The sequence below is a fragment of the Martes martes genome, assembly GCF_963455335.1.
Source record: "Martes martes genome assembly, chromosome: 15".
Taxonomy (NCBI): Eukaryota; Metazoa; Chordata; class Mammalia; order Carnivora; family Mustelidae; genus Martes; species Martes martes.
The window spans coordinates 661,818-680,770 of record NC_137903.1 but is presented as its reverse complement, the minus strand read 5'-3'; the positions used below and the strand labels follow the sequence as shown (position 1 = coordinate 680,770).

The window sequence follows — 18,953 nt, the reverse complement described above, 5'->3', positions numbered from 1 at the left end:
CGAGCTTTCGTCACTCATTATGGGTCTGGGACTCATCCAGGAGCAGCCGTAGCTCACCCGCCTTGTGCCTGCAATACCCCCCCCCCAACGGTGGGTCTCCCGCCCAGGGAGGGTTGGGGGCTTCCAGCATCGGCCGCATCAGAGTGCGGCTATCAGCTCCCTCCCATGCGCTCCTGGTCGTTTGCGCAGGGCTCTCCGGAGTGGGGCTGCTGGTCCCAGCATGTGTGTCACGTGTCCTGTTCCTTCATGATTGAACACGCAGTCGAGCGTGCGTACGCCGGTGGGCACCTCACGGGCGCATCCGGTCCAGAGTCCTCAATGACTTCCATCTGTGCCCGATGAAGCTATGTTTAGAAGACCCACCCAACGCTTCTTTTTTTGGAGATTTTTTTTTTTTAAGATCTTATTCATTTGACAGAGATCACAGGTAGGCAGAGAGGCAGGCGGGGGGCGGGGGAAGCAGGCTCCCTGCTGAGCAGACAGCCCATGCGGGGCTCGATCCCAGGACCCTGGGATCATAACCTGAGCCGAAGGCAGAGGCTTAACCCACTGAGCCACCCAGGCGCCCCTGGAGATTTTTTTTTAAGTAACCTCTATATCCAAGGTGGGACTTGAACTCACAGCCCTGAGATCAAACCACGCGCCCTATCGATGGAGCCACCAGGCCCGCTGTCTTTTGTTCGTTATTTTTAAGATTTTATTTTTACCATCCAACACTTGTGTTCACCGTGTCCACACTGTGGCTTCTCCACTTTCCACCTGATAAGGCAGCTCTCGGATGAGAGTTAACACAGATGTGACGCTCGTGCACAAGGTGCCACCGCCGCGGGGACCAAGACGCGGAAACCGCCGGAGGACTACGCAGGTCGGGGCTGACCTTCCCCGTCCCCCTTCAGCTGACGAGCAGAAATCCGGCTTCACCAGCCACTAGAACCCGACAGACACGACAGACACACACGGCTGGCTACAGAAGGTCCGCGCGCAGCTCCTCCTTCCACTGACACTTTCACAGGGCCCGGCTCCCATCCCCAGCCGTGACTATGAGACATTCATCAAAGAACTCAGTAGGTGCTTAATACACGTCTAATGCACGGTGCTGGAGAGGGACCCACAGGGGCAGGGCCTCCCCACTATAAACAGCCAAGAGAGCTCGTCAGAGATGACACGGTGGTCTGGGGCCAACGCTCGTCAGACCAGGAGCTGCTGGGAGCCCAGAGCCAGAGGGAGCTCCGTCCTGCTTCTGCACTTGCCAGTTCCAGGAGACTCGCTTCTCTGTCCACGTCCCTCCCCCAGGTCGGCCCGGAAGCTGCCTCCGTGTGTGGTGACCAGCCGGTCCCTCCCTGCTTGCTCTAACAATGCCCACGGCACTGGGGCAGCTCGAGAAATAGCAAAGAAAAAGGCTTTTTTCCTCGTCCACAAAAGTAGAGCTGGGGAGCGACCCGATGGCCACTCCCTCTGCCAAGTCGCTTGAGTAATGGTTTTCTGAGTCTTTAAAACTGAGTCACCATTTTTTTTTAACAGGGAATGATTAATTATAAACCACCCACTGGCAACTACTGCCTGTCCCAGCCCTTCTTCCAAATGCGTTTCTTCTGGGGGCACCAGGCCGGCTCAGTCGGTAGAGCAGGCAACTCTCGATCTGCGGGTTCAAGCCCCGCAGCGAGCACAGAGGGCCCCTCAAAAAAAAAACAAAAGTGTGCAAACTGTTTCTTCTAGAACCTGGGAATAACACTTTGTCAGCTTCGCTTCTGAAAACACTCTGTGCAGGCTGGTCCAATACTCAGCCAGGAAAGACTGCAAGACAATGAGGGAGCTGAAGCCAGGGCGGGCAGGGCCGTCCCTCCCCGGCTCACCCTGCTCCACCGGGACCTCCACCTCCCTCTGAGCCGGGGCCAGGCGCGGCTCTCTGCAGGGAGGAAGTGCCGGCCCCTCTCAGCCCTGCCCGCCTCTCCAGAGGGTGGGACGGGAAGTGACTTCTTCCTCTGCCTTCCCACCTTCTTGCAGATTTTAGATCTAGAAGCCGTGTTGTTCTCAGAGCACAGCCTGGGCCTCTCCAAGTTACTCTGCCTCGGGAGGAGGGACGTGGCCCAGAGCCCAAGGGGACTGGGAGGGAGAGAGCGGGCTCCTCCGGACAAGTCTCTCCAGGTCACAGAGGGTTTGCCCATCCCTGGGCTCCAGGCTCTGTCCCTTGTTGCCTCCACTGGGCTCTACAGCCCAGGCCCTCAGCTCTGCCGGCCAGACCCCTGTCTGCTCGAGGTCACGGCTCCCCCCAGCAAGCAGGCCCCTCCCCAAGCACGGCTCCCTGAATGAGTGGGCAGAGTGGCCCTGGGCAGCCCCTGGGGCCCCGCCATCCCTCCAGATGCACCTCCCGGCCCTCACTCACATGCTGGGCACTGGGCGCTGGGCGAGGGGGCGGCAGGGAGGGGGCGGCCCCCACGCTCCAGCACCCACCCGAGAGCACGCGGGCCCCTGAGCCACAGCTCCGCGGTCTGCGGGCAGGGCTGCAGGCCTGCGCCCGGCCCTCCAGAGAACACGAGGGCGTCCGTGTGCCACCACGGGCCAGGCCGGAAGTCCTCGCCGGGGCAGCACAGACAGCCGCCACCACTGTGCACCAAGCCTCCTCGTCCTCCTCGTCCACGGCGGGACCTCAGACCCCACGACGCCCTGCAGGGAACTCACCGCTGCCTGTACCACCGACCGTCCTGGGCTGTCCCCAGCGTCCTGAGGGATCCAGGGAAGGGGGATCTGAGTCGGGGGTCTGAGCACTGGGGCCGCAGTGACTGGAGCTCTGATGGGGGGAACTGGAAAGGGCACCAGAAAGCGAAAGCTCACAGAGGACGGGCGGCCGGGGGCCCTCGGGGCTGAGACCAGCCTCTGCGGACGGAGGGGCACAGGCCCAAGGCCCCAACAGGAGCCAGACCGCGCCTTCCTTCTGCTCACCCTCCCATCACCTGGAGAACGAGCCTGCTGTCCCCCAGGCCCCAGCACCGAGCACCACAGAGGCAGGGGACAGCAGGCGGCACTGGAGGACCGGGAGCCTCTTTCACTCCTCCCCAGGCCGGTGTCCAAAGCAGGACGGCAGGCCCCACACCCCAGCTTCCTGCGAAGGCAAGGGGCCCACAGGGGACAAAAGCACATCCCCGCGGACTGAAACCGAGGTGTCCACTCCAGAAAACAAGCCTCCCAGCAACACCCCCCTGAAGGCCACCGTCCTGGGCAACAGGGCTGCTGGCCTGCCAGGAACCATGCATCCGGGATCAGGGGCAGCCACATGGGGAGGGGACAGGCGGCCCGAGTCCACCCCACCCCCCGCCCCCGTCTCACCACAATTCTCAGGCAACCTTGGGCTCCTCACGGAGCCACTGGCCAAGCCCCCGTCGGACTGTGAAGCGAGCCCTCAGACCCCATTCCTGCCCCTAGCATCTGTCCGTGTGGACTCATCAGCTCTCGCGGGTCAGGAAGCACATCTGTGTCTGCGGACCTCGGACAATACCAGCTTGAAAACACGTCATTCATCAGCAGGTTTATCATCCTTACAGTGGATGACTTTGGTTTGGAGAGAGATGACGGCCAGACCCCAGAGCCCTCGGACCAACACCGCTCCTCTCCCTGGAAAGCTCCAAAGGACGGGAGCCCCCACAACCGGCCTGCGTCCCCGTCCTCGAGAGCAGTAAGCCCCTGGCAACCAGCCGCACACCTGCAGGCCCCTCAGGCCCGGGCCGCCCCACTCTCTGGGAAATTGGGCCCCTCCCCGTTCTGGACCTCAGGTCGGGCGCCAAAACCCCAACAGCTCTGCTGTTTTCCTTTTTTTCTTCAAGTAAACTCGCAAATGTCAATAATCAGAAAAGCACACGGAGACTATTTCTCAACTCCGCCACGGCCCTCCCTGCTGCTGCTGCCCGCAGAAACAAGGTCAGCTTCCCGGCCCCGCTTATGTAAGCCGTGAGCCCGCGGCGCAGCCCGCGGCCACCGAGCACGGGCGCGCCTGCCGATCCCAGGGCCCTGGAGGCTGAGCAGGGACTCAGGTCTGGCCGTCGCCCCCCCTCCCCCCCCTCCCCGCACCGCAGAACATACTCCGTCCTCCCGGGCTACAGGGGCCCGGGGTTTCAGGCAGGTCGCTGAGAAACCAGGTCCCTTCTCAGCAATAAAGGCCTTCAACTGAAGGGAGTGGCCGAGGCAAAGTATCCAAAAGGACGCGGGTCCCTGTATCCAAACTCAGAATTTGGTCCCGGAGGGCCTAGAATACGTCCCCAGTGCTCTCCATCTACCCCCGAAACAGCTCTCCTGACTCGCGCGTTGTAATCGCGCTCTCGTTAGCCGTCGAGAGCATCAGCACTCCCGGGCCTGCTACTCCTCACAACCACCTCGCCAGAAAGGGAAGCTCGTCCCGTAGGGCGACCCAGGCACCCAAGTTCGGGAACCTGCCAGATTCAAACAGCATGGGCTCCAGGTCCGTCTGGCCAAGGGTCTCTCTCCCCCGGGACAGGTGCCTCTCTGGGCTCCCCCCCAGCTGCCCCTTCTCTGGGCTGCCCGCCACCCGTCACTTCCTGCTCTCCTCCTGCCCTTCCAGCCATCACAGAAGCTCGGGAAGGGAGTCCCGGGTGTGAGGGACGAGAGGGGCGCAGGCCTCCCCAGGCACACCTGCCGGCTGGACTAGGGCCCAACCCTGACCTTCCCTAGGGCAGCAGCTTGGGGGACCCTCCCCCCACCACACACACACCTGCTCTCACCAGGTCACCCATTCACGTGCCTAAATGCTAAAGTCCCCAGGTCCCAGGGAGAGGCCCCGCCTCCTGTTCTAACTCAGTCCCCGGCCCCGCCCCCCACCCCACCCCCCCCACCCCCGACCTCTGAGAGCAGCGCCACCCCTCCTCTCTCCTGTTTGCGGAGCTGTACCTGCTCCTATCGGCCTTGTCTTTGGCAGAGTTGGTATTGACCTTGGCTCCGCACCATGGACTACACCCTGCCTGGGGAGAGAGGAGGCTCCTCGGGACCCATACAAAGGAGGTGCTGGCTCTCAGCCCTGAGTGGTGACCAGCTCCAGGGGAAAACATGTCATCCCGCTCCTGGGGCCTCTCAGGGAATCCACAGGCCCGGCCAGGAAGGTCTGGCCAGGTCACCTCTCCGAGGTTATCACCTAATTAGACGAAAAGATACCACACAGGGCGAACAGCCCAAAGGCCCCGGAGGCCGAGAGAACAGCCCAAAGGCCCCGGAGGCCGAGACTGACTCTGCCTCGGGCCAGAAAGGGGCTGGGCTGGGAATGCCGGCCCGGAGCCGCTGTGGGGGCTGCGGCAGGCCGGCTGGGGCCCGTGGGTACTCGGCTGCCCCCCCGGAACACAGCCATTCCCATCTCTGAAGTCAGCCTCGGTGGTCAGCCGGGAGCCCGCCCTGGGGAGGGTGGGGGGTGACGGCCTGCGTGTTCGCTGGAGGCGCCGCGGTGGGGCGTTCTGCTCCCTCGCTGCTGGCCACGTGGGCGTAGGCCGTGTGAAAATGCACCAAGAGGCACTTCCGCGCCGAGCGCTCGCGTCTGTTATGCAGGCCCCGAAGTCGGCTCCCGCGGTCCCAGGCGGCCTGAGCTAGGGCCCAGGTCACGGCCCGCACGCACCTCACCCGGCCCACACACCTCACCAGGCACAGGCACCTCACCCCGCCCACGCACCCAGGCGCACAAGCCCCTCACGCGCGCACACCTCACCCATGCACCTGAGCGCACACGCACCTCAGCCCGCCCACGGACCCGCGTGCACACGCACCTCACGCGCGCACACGCACCTCACGCGCGCACGCGCACCCGCGCACCTCACCGGTCCCTCCAGCTCACCCGGGGTCCCCGGGAAGGCCGCGGCTGGAGCGGGCAGCTGGCCGGTCCCAGGCCCCCCTGCCCCGCCACGCTCTGAGACAGAAGACTCGGCCTTGCGGGTGCGCCTCCAGCAATCTGCAAATCCCACCTGATCCTCATAAAAAATACCGTCGGGAGCGTTTCAGAGACAGACAGACAGGCTGACTCAAAAAGTGAGCGAGGGCCGCCGGACGAGAACGAGGCGGCGGAGGAAGGAGAAGGGGACGAGCCCGCCAAACCTCACAGCGCCCGCCGCCGCCGCCGGGGGGGCAGCACAGGGCCGCCCCAGACAGACTCAAGTCATGGAAAAACGAGAAATGGCTCAGAAATGACAATCACCGAAACTCGCTTAGCGCGCACTAAGGAACTGCACACTTTAAAATGGCTGAGACGATCCCCCCGATCTGTATTTTACCACAGTCTTTTACCGGGCGCCTGGGGGGCTCCGTGGGTTAAGCCTCTGCCTTCGGCTCAGGTCCTGATCTCAGGGTCCTGGGATCGAGCCCCGCGTCGGGCTCTCTGCTCGGCGGGGAGCCCGCTTCCCCCCTAGCTCTGCCTGCCTCTCTGCCTGCTTGTGATCCCTCTGTCTGTCAAATAAATTAAAAAGAAAAAAAAAAGGGCGGCTCCGTCTGAGTTTTGGCTCAGCAAAGGCCCTATTCCAGGCCTTCCCCTACCCCTCCCGGCAGGACAGTCTGTCTCAGGGACCAGCTCAAACCCTGGACCCAACTGCTCACCACACCCAGAAGCAGGTGAAACCCAAGCACTTGGGCATCTGGCAGACCCGAGAGGTGACCTGCAAACTCAGTGGGGGAAGGGCATCTGGGTGGCTCGGGGGGCTGAGGGACCCACTCTGGCTTGCCCCTCCGGTCATGCTCTCAGGGTCGGAGTTTGGGCTCCTGCCACTCTGCACTCAGCAGGGCGTCTGCCAGAGACTCTCTCTCCCTTTCTGCCCCTCCCCCCTCTAAGTAAATTAATAAATAAAATAAAACCAGCGCGGGGGGAAATGATTTTCACTAAACTGTAAAGGGACAGTAGGTTATAACTGGGGAAAAACAGAGCCACACCTCATGCCTCAGTCTATGATAAACTCAAAACGGATCAAATATTTAAATAGAAAAACCCCTCCAAGCCACGGGGTGGGGGGATAATCTTTTAAGAAAATATTGGCAAAACGAAGATCTTATTAAGTATGAAACAACACCTAGAAGCTGTAGAGATTGATAAACCCAACTACATTTTTAAAAACCAGCATGGCAAACACCGTCCCCCCCAAAAAGTCAAAACACTAATTGACAAACCAGTGAAAAAATTCATAAATCACATCATAAAGGCCTAAATTCCTTAATATATTAAGACTTCCTGTAAACAATAAGAAAAAGACCAACAACCCAAATTTAAGTTGAGAAACAGGTGATGCAAATGTCTCTCAAACATGGAAAAACCCAGAGTCTCCCTCAGATAAGTTAAATGCAAATTAATTCCACACAGACTCCGTTTTCTGTGTAGATGCTAGTTTAATAACACACTTTGGGCAAAGGTCTAGACACGGGCATTCGCTCATTGCTGCTGGGGGTCAGAACAGGTGCAGCCTGGGCGCTCTCTCGAAATTACAGACGTCCAGGGCCTGCAGGCCGCAGACTGCCCCAGGGAGCTCACCCCGCAGGGGTCCTCCCCACGGCCCCGTGCCCACCAGGAGACTGGGGGAAGGACTCTATCCTTGTAACGCGACACCGAGCTCTTAATCAGCGTTCCTTCCTAGTCAGAGGGCTGCACCGGTGAGGGTGAGGCCAGCCCCGGGGCTCAGAGCCAAGTTCCAGCGGCAGGGCACAGGGTGCACTGAGGAGCTCCGCGACCTCGGGCCAGCTTCTCAGGCTCCTCAGACCCCACTCTCCCATCCATAAGTTGGAAATAAAAAGACAACACACTTCAAAAGGACGTTGTGAGGCTCACATCCGGTAATTAAGGTGAAACCCCAGCCTTATTTTCCAGACGTGCCAATCTCTCAGGAAACTCGAGCCATGGGAGAGGGAGCGCGCCAGGTAGCGCAGGGGCGGGGCGGGGGGGGGGGACAAACCCAAACTGACTCCGTGCTGAGCACAGAGCCCAACGCGGGGCTCGATCCCACAACTCCGAGACCACAACCCGAGGCGAAACCAAGCCGCTTCACCAATGGAGCCGCCGGTGCGGCTCGGCAATTCCTGGCGCCACTGCCCCAGTGGCCTCCGCTTTTCTGCAAGGGAGTCCTCGGGCTCTAGCCGCCCCTCCTCCCGTCCGAATGGGCTCCCGGCATCAGGAACATCCATCAAGCCCCACTTGTGTGTCCAAGTCTTGCCTGCCGAGGCTGGACGTGACCTGCCCCAAACCAGGGGGCCGGCGAGCGGCCTTCCGCACCATTCAACACTAAGAAGAGGCGGCAGAGCCCGCCTGGGCCCCGGCGGCGCTCCCTTCCACACCAAGGCGTCATCTCGTGGTGGGCCTCTGCTGTGGGCGCTGGCAAGAGAGAAGTGACCTTGGCATCACTGTCCCCTCCAGCCGGGTGGGGGTGGACTCGGCAGCACATGTGGTTTAGGGCAAAGAGCGGGCTTCAGAGCCTGGCCTGTCACTTCCTTGCTGTGTGATCTCAGGCGCCCCACAACCTCTCTGAGCCTCAGTCTCCTCTCGCCCACTCAGGGACGGTTTCCGCAGTTCTCACCTCCGTCGACCTGCCCCATCGTTTCCATCCGCACGCAAGCAAGCTGACAGTTCAGTTGTCTTTCTAGAAATCCCTTTTCCTGACCCCACTTTTCCAGCAAAGGCGCACCCCGCTGCTCTACCCCGTCTACAGCTCACCTCCTCACAGAGCAGCCGACGCCCACCGTGCCCGGCTGCCCTCCTCCGGTCCTCTCACGGATCCCTCCCGGCAGCCTCCCGCCTCCACCATTCACTGCAACTCCTCCTGTCAAGGCCACCAAAGGCCGGCCTGTTGCTAAGCGCACCAGTCAGGGCCCAGCCCTGCTCCGGCCTGGCCCCCTGCCCTGCGGGACACTGTGGGACACCGAGGACTGCTCCCTCCTCTTCCCCAAGCTGTACCCACTGGGCTGCCAGACCCCAACGCTCCTGGCTCCCTGCGACGCCACCAGTCTCCCCTCCTCGGTCCCTTCCTCCCCAGCCAGCCCGAGCAGGCCCCGCAGGCCTCTTCTCTCCTGTTCCCCAGCTACACTCAACGCCTGTAAGGCCGGCCACCCTCCAGGCCCGAAATGACAGCTGCCATGAGACCGCTCCCACAGACCTACCGCAAGCGCAGGCCCCGTCCTCATTCCCAAACTCCAGTTCCCACGTCTCCCACTGGCTGATCCCTGTCTCCGTTCCCCTATGTCCAAAACTGACCTGATCTTCCCCTCCGACAAAACCTGCCCCCCCCCCACCGCCTGTCCCACGTGCGCAAGGGGCCCAGCGCCCTCCGCTCGGCCTGGGGCAGAAGCCAGCGCTTCTCTACATGTGGCTGGCACTCGCGGTGCTGCTGAGCGGGGAGGGAAGACCAAGCACGCTCTTCGGGAAAGGCGGCTGGGAGGCGGAGGACACAGCGCAGGAGCTGGAGGGACAGCCCGGACGCAGGGCCTCAGGGCCGCACTCCTACGGGCAGAGCCCAGGGCAGAGCCGGCAGAGGGCAGGTGAGAGTGGGGGGCCCGCCGGGGACCCAGCAGCACACCGGGCAAGGGCGACTGTGCCAAGGGCCGCAGACTTCGTGGGATCTCATGGCCCAGGAGAGAGTGAAGCGCCCACTCCAGCCCTCAAGCACTCTCTTGCAGACCCTACCTGGATGGCAGCTTCCCGCTGGTGTCCAAGGGGCACCAAGTGTCCCCACGGAGCCCTCTGCCCAAGAGCCTAGAGGCCCTTGGTGCCAGCCGCATCAGGCTGCGAGGCGGCGGCTGCAACTTCCCGGGGGGAGTGTGAGGGATCCCTACTGAGTTCCCTCAGGCCCCCTTCACACGTCACCCTCTCCATGAGAGCCTCCCCTCCAAAAGGCCAGCTCCACGGCTTGTCACATGCACACAGTCCCAGCCCCCCACCCGCTTGTCCCCAGCTTGCTTCCCCCTCCCCCATGCCCCCACCACAACGGCGGTACCACGGGTCCACGTATCTAACTCTCGTCTCCAAACCGAAGCACAGGGAGCCCGGGACTTCGGTCTGTTTTGCTCCTGTTTGCGCGCTGCGGTAAGAAGCGCGTCGGTGACACAAGCAGTCGGAACAGTTTGCTCAAATGCGCGGACTGTCAGCTCCGGGATGCCAGCGCGCTCCGCTCCCCACGAGCCACCTTCCCGTAGCTTCTCGCCTTTCACCTTTACTACCACCGGTTGGGTGTTTCGTTACTTGTATCTTCCAGATGAGGACAGCGAGGCTCCAGGAGGGGACCTCACAGAAGCTCCCCCTATTTGCACAGCCGGGCTGGGCAGAGAGCTGGGGTGCTGAGCTGCCCCCCGTGGAGAAGATGAGGTCGGGGGAGGGGGGGCGTTGGCCACAGCAGGAAGGCTCCGGAAGAACCGGTCCCCCCCTCCACCCCGGCCACACGCCCAGGAGAACTTCCCGCAGTGACGGAGACTCTCGGTGTCCGGGACGCGACCGCCACGCACGCTGCTGAGCAACCGAGGACGGCGGCTGTGACCTGACTCCACCGTAATCCATTTACACGGAGCAGCCACACCTGACCAGCGGCTGCTGCCTCGGGGGCACATGGGTTGGGTCGGGGGCACCCGGGCCGACCGGGCAAGGGGGAGGCATGCACAGCACGGCGCGCACTGCGGCCCCGGGGACCCTCACACACACGGCAGCCCGCGCTGGGGTCTGTTCCCGGGCGCTTCCTCCGCACCATCCCGCCTCCGGACAGTTTGTCCTTAGGACGCTGGCACCGCCAGGCCTCGGGCGGCTGGGTTGTCTCAGTCCCTCTCAGGGACTTACTCTTGGCCCTGTTCAAGCTCCTTTTAGGGTGGAGTCAGGGTGGCCGGTCCCACACGGGCCCCCAGGGCTTTACGCGGCCTCAGTGTTTGCTCAAGTGAATAAACAAGGGCAGAGCCAAGGCGGGGAGAGACTTCTGGCCACCAGAAGCCCGAGGGCGGAGGGCCTGCCTTCAGCGGCCCGAGCACCACCGGAGCCGATCGCAGGCTCGTGTAAAAAGGGACCCTCCCCCCTTCCAGAGCTGTCTCCGCAGTGGATCTGGGGTAGGGGCCAAAATCGAGCCAACACAGCCGCGAACTCTGATACACCAAGACCCAAACCACCCAGCTGGGGAGGCCCGACAGGGGTGAGGCTGGGAGGGCGGGCAGGCAGGCGCTGCGGCAGGAAGACGCGCCTCGAGGGGGGTTCAGCCGCCCAGACAGGACTCTGGAGAGACAGGCAGCTGTGCGCGCTTGCCGGTGCCCCGTGGCGCTCCGCAGCAGGCGGCAGGAACCTGAGTCACCCGTGTCCAGGCCTTCCACGCCCAACACCTAAGTCCCAGCCGTGCAGGGCCCCCGACAGCAAGTACACCTGAGCGGCGCCCTCGGCCCGGCCACGCGGGCAGCCTCCGACCGCGGGGAAAGCGGGCCTCCGGCTGCGCGAGCCCCTGCCCCGAGACCCAGCGGATTTCCCCTCTCGCCCAGCTCGGCCTCTGCTGCCCCCTCTGCTCCCCGAGGCGAGACATGCACACTCATCGGCTGCCTGCTTCCTGGACAATATCTTCATTTTTACTCCCCGGCCTGTGGGCCGAGTCTGCGCGGGTGTGGGAGGAGAGCGGGGCCGTTTCTCCTTCTCTGCATTCTCCCTCTGAACTGGGCTTTCACTTCCTCCCCCAGCTCTCGGTTCTGCCTTCCCCGGGCTGTCTGGGCCTCGAGACCACCACGCAAACAGGGACTGACTGCAACCTCTTAGGAGCCAAGGCAGGAATCCCCCTGGGGCAGGTGCCCTGGGGGCCTGGTGGGAGGTGCACAGTCGCAAGCAGGGGAGCCCCCTGCGGGGGGCTGGGAAGAGGACAGATACCACAGAAGCCTCCACCCCACCCTGCAGGCCTCTGGCACCCCAATGGGATGAGCCCAGGCCTCACTTCCCTTCCCTCAGCCCCTTCGGCCCCAGCGCTCAGCCCCCCTCCCCACAAACAGCCCCAGCTCTGCTTCTGGGGGGACATACAGCACTGGAGCCCCAGGAGCCTGGACCTCCACCAAGGGTCTGCCCACCTCCCTTCCCAACCTCTCTCAACCTGTCTCCCTGGCACCAAGTGTATTTTAGACCCAGCAGAGGATGAGGACACAAGTGTACGGTATCTGTGGCCCCAATCAACGGTGACTGCTCCCTGCAGGGGTCCCCCGTGCGCACTGACAGAGGGAACCCCTTTAGGTCCCTCGGCCCAGCGCCAGGGGCACCACACGCCCCCCAGCCTCGGACTCTGGAGTCCACTCCGGGCAGAGATCAGGCTGAGGATGTCTGCCGAGGACAGGAGCCATCGGTTCCCAGAAACCTGCAGGCTGCCCCTCAGAGAAGCCCTCGGAGCCTAAAATAAGCTTCTTGGGAAGCAGTGGCCGCTGGGCTAGAGGACAGCCTGGACACGCAGCTGGGCATGCTGCCAGGACCCACAGAAGGGCTGCCAAGGGCTGATTACAGGCCACAGGAGCAGCAGGGCCCGCTGCCCAGCGCCTCGCCCCTCCTCTCTGGAAGGAGAGCCCAGTGTGTGCCGGTCCCGAGACGTCCGCTCCCGGGCCAACCTCCGCAGGCCGGTTCAACGCCCAGCGCCGGGGTCTGCCGAGGCCAGTGCGGGCAGCGGGACCGGCCCCTTCGCGGTCGGGGCGCGGGGGGGGGGCAGAGCCAGCCACGCGGCCCCCACGGCTGCCGGCGCAGAGCGCGCAGGACCCCCGGGCGGGAGATCCGCGCCCCCAAGCCCGCTGGGGCCTCTGCCCTTTAAGGACTCGTGGGAGCGCAGGGAGGCGGCCCGGGACGCGGCGTTCCCAGAACACGCCGGGCCGGGGCAGCGGGCAGCGCGGCGGCCTCCGCGGCCAAAGGCGCGGGACGCGGTGGGGCGCGCGAGCGGCGGGTGGGCGCGGGACAGGGGCGCCGCCCCCCTTCCTCCCGCCGGCCGCCCCCGCCCTCCAGGCGCGCGCGGAGCTCTTACCCGGCGCGGGGCAGCCCCCGGCGACCACGACGGCCCCCGGCGCGGCCAGCAGGGCTGTCAGCAGCGCGCAGCGCAGGGCCAGCATGCTTCCTCCACGGCCGAGGCCCCGCGCTCCCGGGGCGGCGGGGCGGGGCGGGGCGGCGAGCGGGCTCCGGCCCCGAGGGCAGCGCCGAGGTCCCCGGGGGCCCGCGCCCGGCGCCCGGCGCGTCCCCGCGCCCCCTCGGCCCCGGCTGGGCGGCAGCTCCCGCGGGCGCACGACGCGGAGCCGCCGACCGTCCCGGCGCCTGTGACCCTGGAGGAGCGGCCCCCGCCGGCCCGGGGCGCTGTTACGAAAGCCGAGCGCGTGGCGCAACCGCCCCGCGCGCAGCCGACCGCGGGGGCCGCTTCCGGCCGCGGCGCCGCACCTGCCGGTCCGCACGGGCGACCCGGCCCGGCTCCGGCGACCCCGGCCCGGCTCGGCCCACCGTGCGGCGGAGCGCGGGGAGGTGAGCGCCGCGCTGGGTTTTGAATGTTGGTTTCGAGGCCGGATCGCGCTGTCCAAGCGGCGCCCGAGAGCCCGAGGAGCCGGCGGCGCAGGGGCTCAGCGGCGGACGCGCCCGGGGCGCCCGGAAAAGCGCGGAGGTCCGGCCTCCCCCTCCGGACCCCCCCTCTGGCTTGGGCGTCGGAAGACCCGCTGTGGTCACGGTCCGTCCTCTCTCCCGCCTGCCCCCGGGGCGCGCGCTGTGGGGGGCCCGTGAGACGCGGTTCCGAGTCTCTGGCTTTTCACTGTGTTCTCCTGTCCTGTGCACATAACAAAGTCTGTATGACCCCAGGGACGACACGGACACCCCCGGACACAGGTCCGGGCCACAGGTGTTCGCCGAGGTCGGAACGTGCGAGACTTCCCCACCTGACAGATAGAAACTGGTCCTCGCTTTCAGGAGCAACCACGAGGACGTTTCAAAAGGGCCCACCTGTGCTCCCGGGTGGGGGGCGGGGGCCTCTGGACCTGATAGGGGGGGCCTCAGAGCTCAATTTGAAGGGGGAAAAAGTCCTGAAAATAAGGTCTAGGTTGAGAAGTTTCTGGAAAACCAACTACTAATTAGAACTAATTAGAATGTGCTTTCCCACTTTGGGCTTCAAGCTGACCGTCCCCCAAATCTAGCTTCCAAACAGCAGGAACCCGCATGGCCTGACTGGAGCCCCAAGGTGGACTGACCCTGGCATGAAGGGGCAGAGCTTCTGGAAGGCAGGCCTCAGACCCCATGCACCTGTGTCTCGTGGGAAGGCCCATCAGCACTGCTAGGCAGAACCAGGCACAGGCCCTGTCCCAGCTCATGGTGGGCGGCCTCCAGCCGCACCCACAGATAGGGAAAGAGAGGCCTTCGGAGAGCAGACCTTTTGGCCACTGGCCTTCTCTTCCACTGTTTTAAATGGGGTTGCAGCAGGGCTGGGAGGTGGCTCCCACTGTGGCGGCTCCTTCCCCTCCATCTGTAGCAGATGCACACCTAAAAATAACCAGAAGGAGGGGCTGCCCACCTGAAACCAGAAAGCCGCAAAAAGCCATCTGCTCAAACAGGAGGGTCTGAAAGACAGACGTGGGAGCCCAGACCCCGCCCGGCTGCCCTGCTCACACCAAACTGGGCCTCCCGTCCCTAATCCACTGGTGGGGAGCCTGTCTTCTGGACTCAGATTGAGTTCCCAAACCAGCTCTGCCCCATGCTGACTGTGTGACTTGGGCAAGTTACTTAACCTCTCGGAGCCGCTGATTGCCGATTCGTAAGAGGAGAGCGACACTGTGCCGAGCGTGGGTCTTGTGGTTCCGGTGAAAAGATCTGGGCCATCCTTATTCTCTCAGCCTCGCTTTCTCACCTCCGTGTCCTGAATACGGTTATGTTCCTACAGTGTTCTGTACGGCTCCCCACCCCACGCTGTGTCCTCTACCAGATAGTCCGCTCCTGTGGCCTGCACCCTGCCCGTCCGTAAGACGCACTGGGGTGTCTTCTCCAGGAAGGCGTCCGCTCTCTTCCCCACTTCCCGGAACTCGCTCGTCCACAAAGCCAGGCTGCGCGGCCCATCTCTGGGCTCCGCGCTGACTCTGATCACCTCCCCGATTGCCCCAACACAACACAAAGCCCACCTGTGGGTCCTCACGGCTGAGCAGGGCCTGGCCCATGGCGAGGGCCTTCACTTCCAGGGGGATGGGGTCTCCACGCTCTCCGACCTCTGTCCAGCCCCGCCAGAACACTACACTGAGAGGAGACTCAGGATTCTATTCTGTCTTGTTTTCCTGTTTGTTTTTTAAAGATTTTCTTTATTTGAGAGACAGTTAAGAACACAAGCAGGGGAGAGGCAGAGGGAGAAGCAGCAGCCCGATGCGGGGCTCGAGCCCAGGACCCGGAGATCGGGACCTGAGCGGGAGGCAGACACTTCACCGACCGAGCCACCCAGGAGCCCCTCAAATTCTTGAGACCACATTCCAGACTTTGCTCTGAAAAACACTGATAGGAAAGGGACCTGCCCTCACCCCGCCCTCACCCTGACCCGGTCCCTGGTGCCAGTGCTTGCCCTCTTTTCCCGGGGCAAGGGGAGAGACTCAGCCCCCCAGGTGAGTCGCAGGGTGGGAATGGGGGCGTCACGTCACCAGGAAGCAGGAATGAGAACCCAGTTGATGACGTTCTCGAACCCAGGTGAGGTTCGGTGGGGTGAGGTTCGGAGCCGATGGCGAAGAAAGAATTCTTAAGACGTCTTTGGTGCAAAAAAGGTGGTTTATTAGAGCACGGGGACAGGACCCGTGGGCAGACGGAGAGGCTGCCCCGGGGATGTGAGGAGTGGCTGGTTATATACACAGGAGCTGGGTAGGTGAGGACAAAGGGGTGTTCAGAAGGGCTATTGGGGTAAAGAGGACAGTCAGGATATTGGAGGCCTGGTTACTGTCAAGCCAAGGCCGCTTTCCCTCTAATGAGGCACTAACATAAAGACAATTGGGGAGTCTCCTGGGGGAATGTCCCATTCCTGCTATCAAGCGTCCTTGTTAGTGAGATTTAAGTTTAGAAGAAATTTAACTTTCTTTACTTTTCCTTCTACTTCAGCCTCCTTCAGTTTTGTTTATGGAGGGGAGGGTGGTACTAGGGCTCGAGGAACTGAGTTATGTGTCTCTGGAAATTGGGCTATTGATAAGGTAACTTTGTTGTAAATCTCAAGGACATTTGTAAACCGAGGGAGACTCCTGCCTTGCAGGATTGTGATCTCTGCAAGTTAACTATTTGTTTTTCTTTTAGGGCAGTCAGGGGTGCCTGAGGAATGTCACCTATATTACCGAGGGGAGGGGAGCGGGTGGAGGGGGGTGCAAGGTGCCAGCCTCCTGCTCCCTCATCACAGCGGGCTGAAGCGAGCCAGGCCCGGGACCCCACGCTGTGCACCGGGGCAGGGCCTGCCTGCGGGGGCAGGACGCCGAGGAGCGGATGCGGCCCCTCCCGCAGATAACCCGCAGCCCCAGAGCCGTCTCACCCCAGAGCGCTGGGAGACAAGGCCCTGAGAATGGGAGCGGCAGAGGGTGGAGTTCAAGACCCAAGGCCCGTCGCCGGGCTCTAGTGGAAAGTCCGGCTCCCGCCCCAGAGCCGTCCCTGCCCTCGGAGCCCGGCTCCCGGACAGACGGCTGGGAGAGGGGAGCACGAGAGTGGGGACCGGCGGGTGGGACACCGTGTCTCGGGTGCCGCCCCCACCCGCGTGTTCCTGCAGTCACCCTTCCCCTCCCCCAAGGGGAGCCACGGGCTGGACCATTTTTCTCAGACCCTGCCCCCGGGTCAGCTCCCCTTCCACCCAGAGCCAAACCTTGACTGCGGTCCCGCAGAGACCCCACAGAATACAAGGGTGTGAAATCTAAACGGTAGTTAGCATCACCGGCTCCTCCTCCCAGGGCCTCCGGGGGTGGAACGGTGCCTCCCCAACGTGACTCAGGCCAAGACCCCCGTCCCTTAACTGGAAGGAGTTGTTTCTGCTTCCCCTAATCACCCGACTCCCATCCCTCAGGCTTGGGCTGTCCTGTCAGCAGCGAGAGTTGGAAACAATACCCTTTGTTCTCTGTCCCCTTCAGGGGCAATGCCCCTGGGAGCTGCAGACCCTCCCCTGATCTCTGGCTGGGACGCAGCAATCATTACCAGAAGGTACTCACTATTCCCGGAAACCTTCCTCGCCCCTTTCCGGTCAGCCTGGGAGGACGTGACCTTCTGTGGCTCTGGGGGTGTAATATGGGGACCCCACTCTGATCAGCAGAACTCTGCATGCCGGGCCAGTGACACCCGTACAGTCAAGCCCCCGCATGGCGCAGCGCACAACACTGTGCCTGTGGCATCCCGGCTCCTGCTGCTGTTAAAGAGGGTTTTCTGCTCAAGGGTTTCAGAACACTTTCCCAGTGTTTCTAGAACTCCCTTTATCCTGTGTTGCAGGAGGTTTGTTTTCTACATCATTTTGTATATCATTTTCATGACACATACTCTTGGTCAGCTTTTGAAAGGAAGACCTAATATCTGTGAGCAGAAACACAGATAAAACGTGTCCTAAATCTACTGTCCCAAAGGGAGGTGAGATTTTATTTCTAACTCACAGACACTGTTACAGAAAACCAAGGAATGAAACTCAGGGTCGTCCCTACGTCTGGCCCTGTGAGCACGGAAACCAGGGTCACTGGTATTTGAAAAATACATCATTGACTATTGCAGTTATGTGGGTCAGAAATCCCATGTGAATGAACTAAAGTTACTTTTTGTTTTCTTGAAAATTATCTCTGCTAAAATGAACTCAACCTTTTACTTCTTAAAAACAAACAAACAAACTAGCACACTATTTCCTAAACCGCACTCCCCGCAGTTGTAGTGGGATAATTTAATTCACTGTGTGTCTAGATTCTGCCACCTTGCAAATGTTTTTTCTCTTGTTAAGAAAGTAATAAACAAAAATAAATAAATAAACGACAAAAAAATGGGGCGCCTGGGTGGCTCAGTGGGTTAAGCCTCTGCCTTTGGCTCAGGTCATGGTCTCAGGGTCCCGGGATCGAGCCCACATCGGGCTCTGCTCAGCGGGGAGCCTGCTTCCCTCCCTCTGCTGTTCCCCTGCGTGTGCTCTCTAGCATGCACTCTCTCTCTGTCAAATAAATAAATAAAAATCTTTTTAAAAGGTAATAAACATAAAAATTATACATATTTTTAAATGGTGAATATTATCTTCTGCATATTTTACCAGCTTTTTAACAAAGCATCACAATGTTAAGTTTAAACAAACTAGGAGCTTGAAAATTCAGATACACAGAACAGATGCCTGCGAGCTGCAGAAGGGGAGACGACCTCCCACGTAAGGACATGATGTGACATTCCTTGAGAGAGCGGACTTCCTAAATGCAATACACAGCATCACTGTAGGTACACGGACCCCGGAGCCAGACGGCCTGGGTTTAGTTCCCCTGTGCCCCTCAGTAGTCGTGTGCTCTAAGACAAGGTACCTAATGTCTCTGGACTTCGGGGTTTCCATCTGCAAAACAGGGAAAGTAAAAGAACCTTCTTAAGATTCTTTTTTTTTTTTTTAATGCTAAGAGGATTTTTTTTTTAAAAAGATTTTATTTATTTATCTGACAGACAGAGATCACAAGTAGGCAGAGAGGCAGGCAGAGAGAGAGGAGGAAGCAGGCTCCCCGCTGAGCAGAGAGCCCGATGCGGGGCTCGATCCCAGGACCCTGAGATCATGACCTGAGCCAAAGGCAGAGGCTTAACCCACTGAGCCACCCAGGCGCCCCCCTTCTTAAGATTCTTATGAGAATTAAATTAGTTAACATACGTAAAATGTTATAACAATGTCTGACTCATGGTAAGTCCCATAAGTTTATTAAATAAATGTGAACGTGTAAATTTTCCCAAAACACCTTCTTGCTAGACAGGAGACTCCATCTGAATATGTTTTTAGTTACAGCTCATGTGTCACCTGTCAAATGGACAACTGAAATAGAATTTGGCCCCGAGATGCTCT

At 61.4% G+C, this 18,953-nt stretch overlaps 1 protein-coding gene across 1 annotated transcript in view; it reads right to left on the bottom strand.

The window, feature by feature from the left end:
* Nucleotides 1-13,196, bottom strand: part of IL6R (interleukin 6 receptor) — a 39,575-nt gene extending 26,379 nt beyond the window's left edge. Inside the window, exon 1 of the mRNA XM_080824520.1 lies at nt 12,957-13,196. Coding sequence (XP_080680646.1) covers nt 12,957-13,041 — 85 coding nt within the window. The 5' untranslated portion in view covers nt 13,042-13,196. The remainder of the gene's footprint in view (nt 1-12,956) is intronic.
* Nucleotides 13,197-18,953: the final 5,757 nt, after the last annotated feature.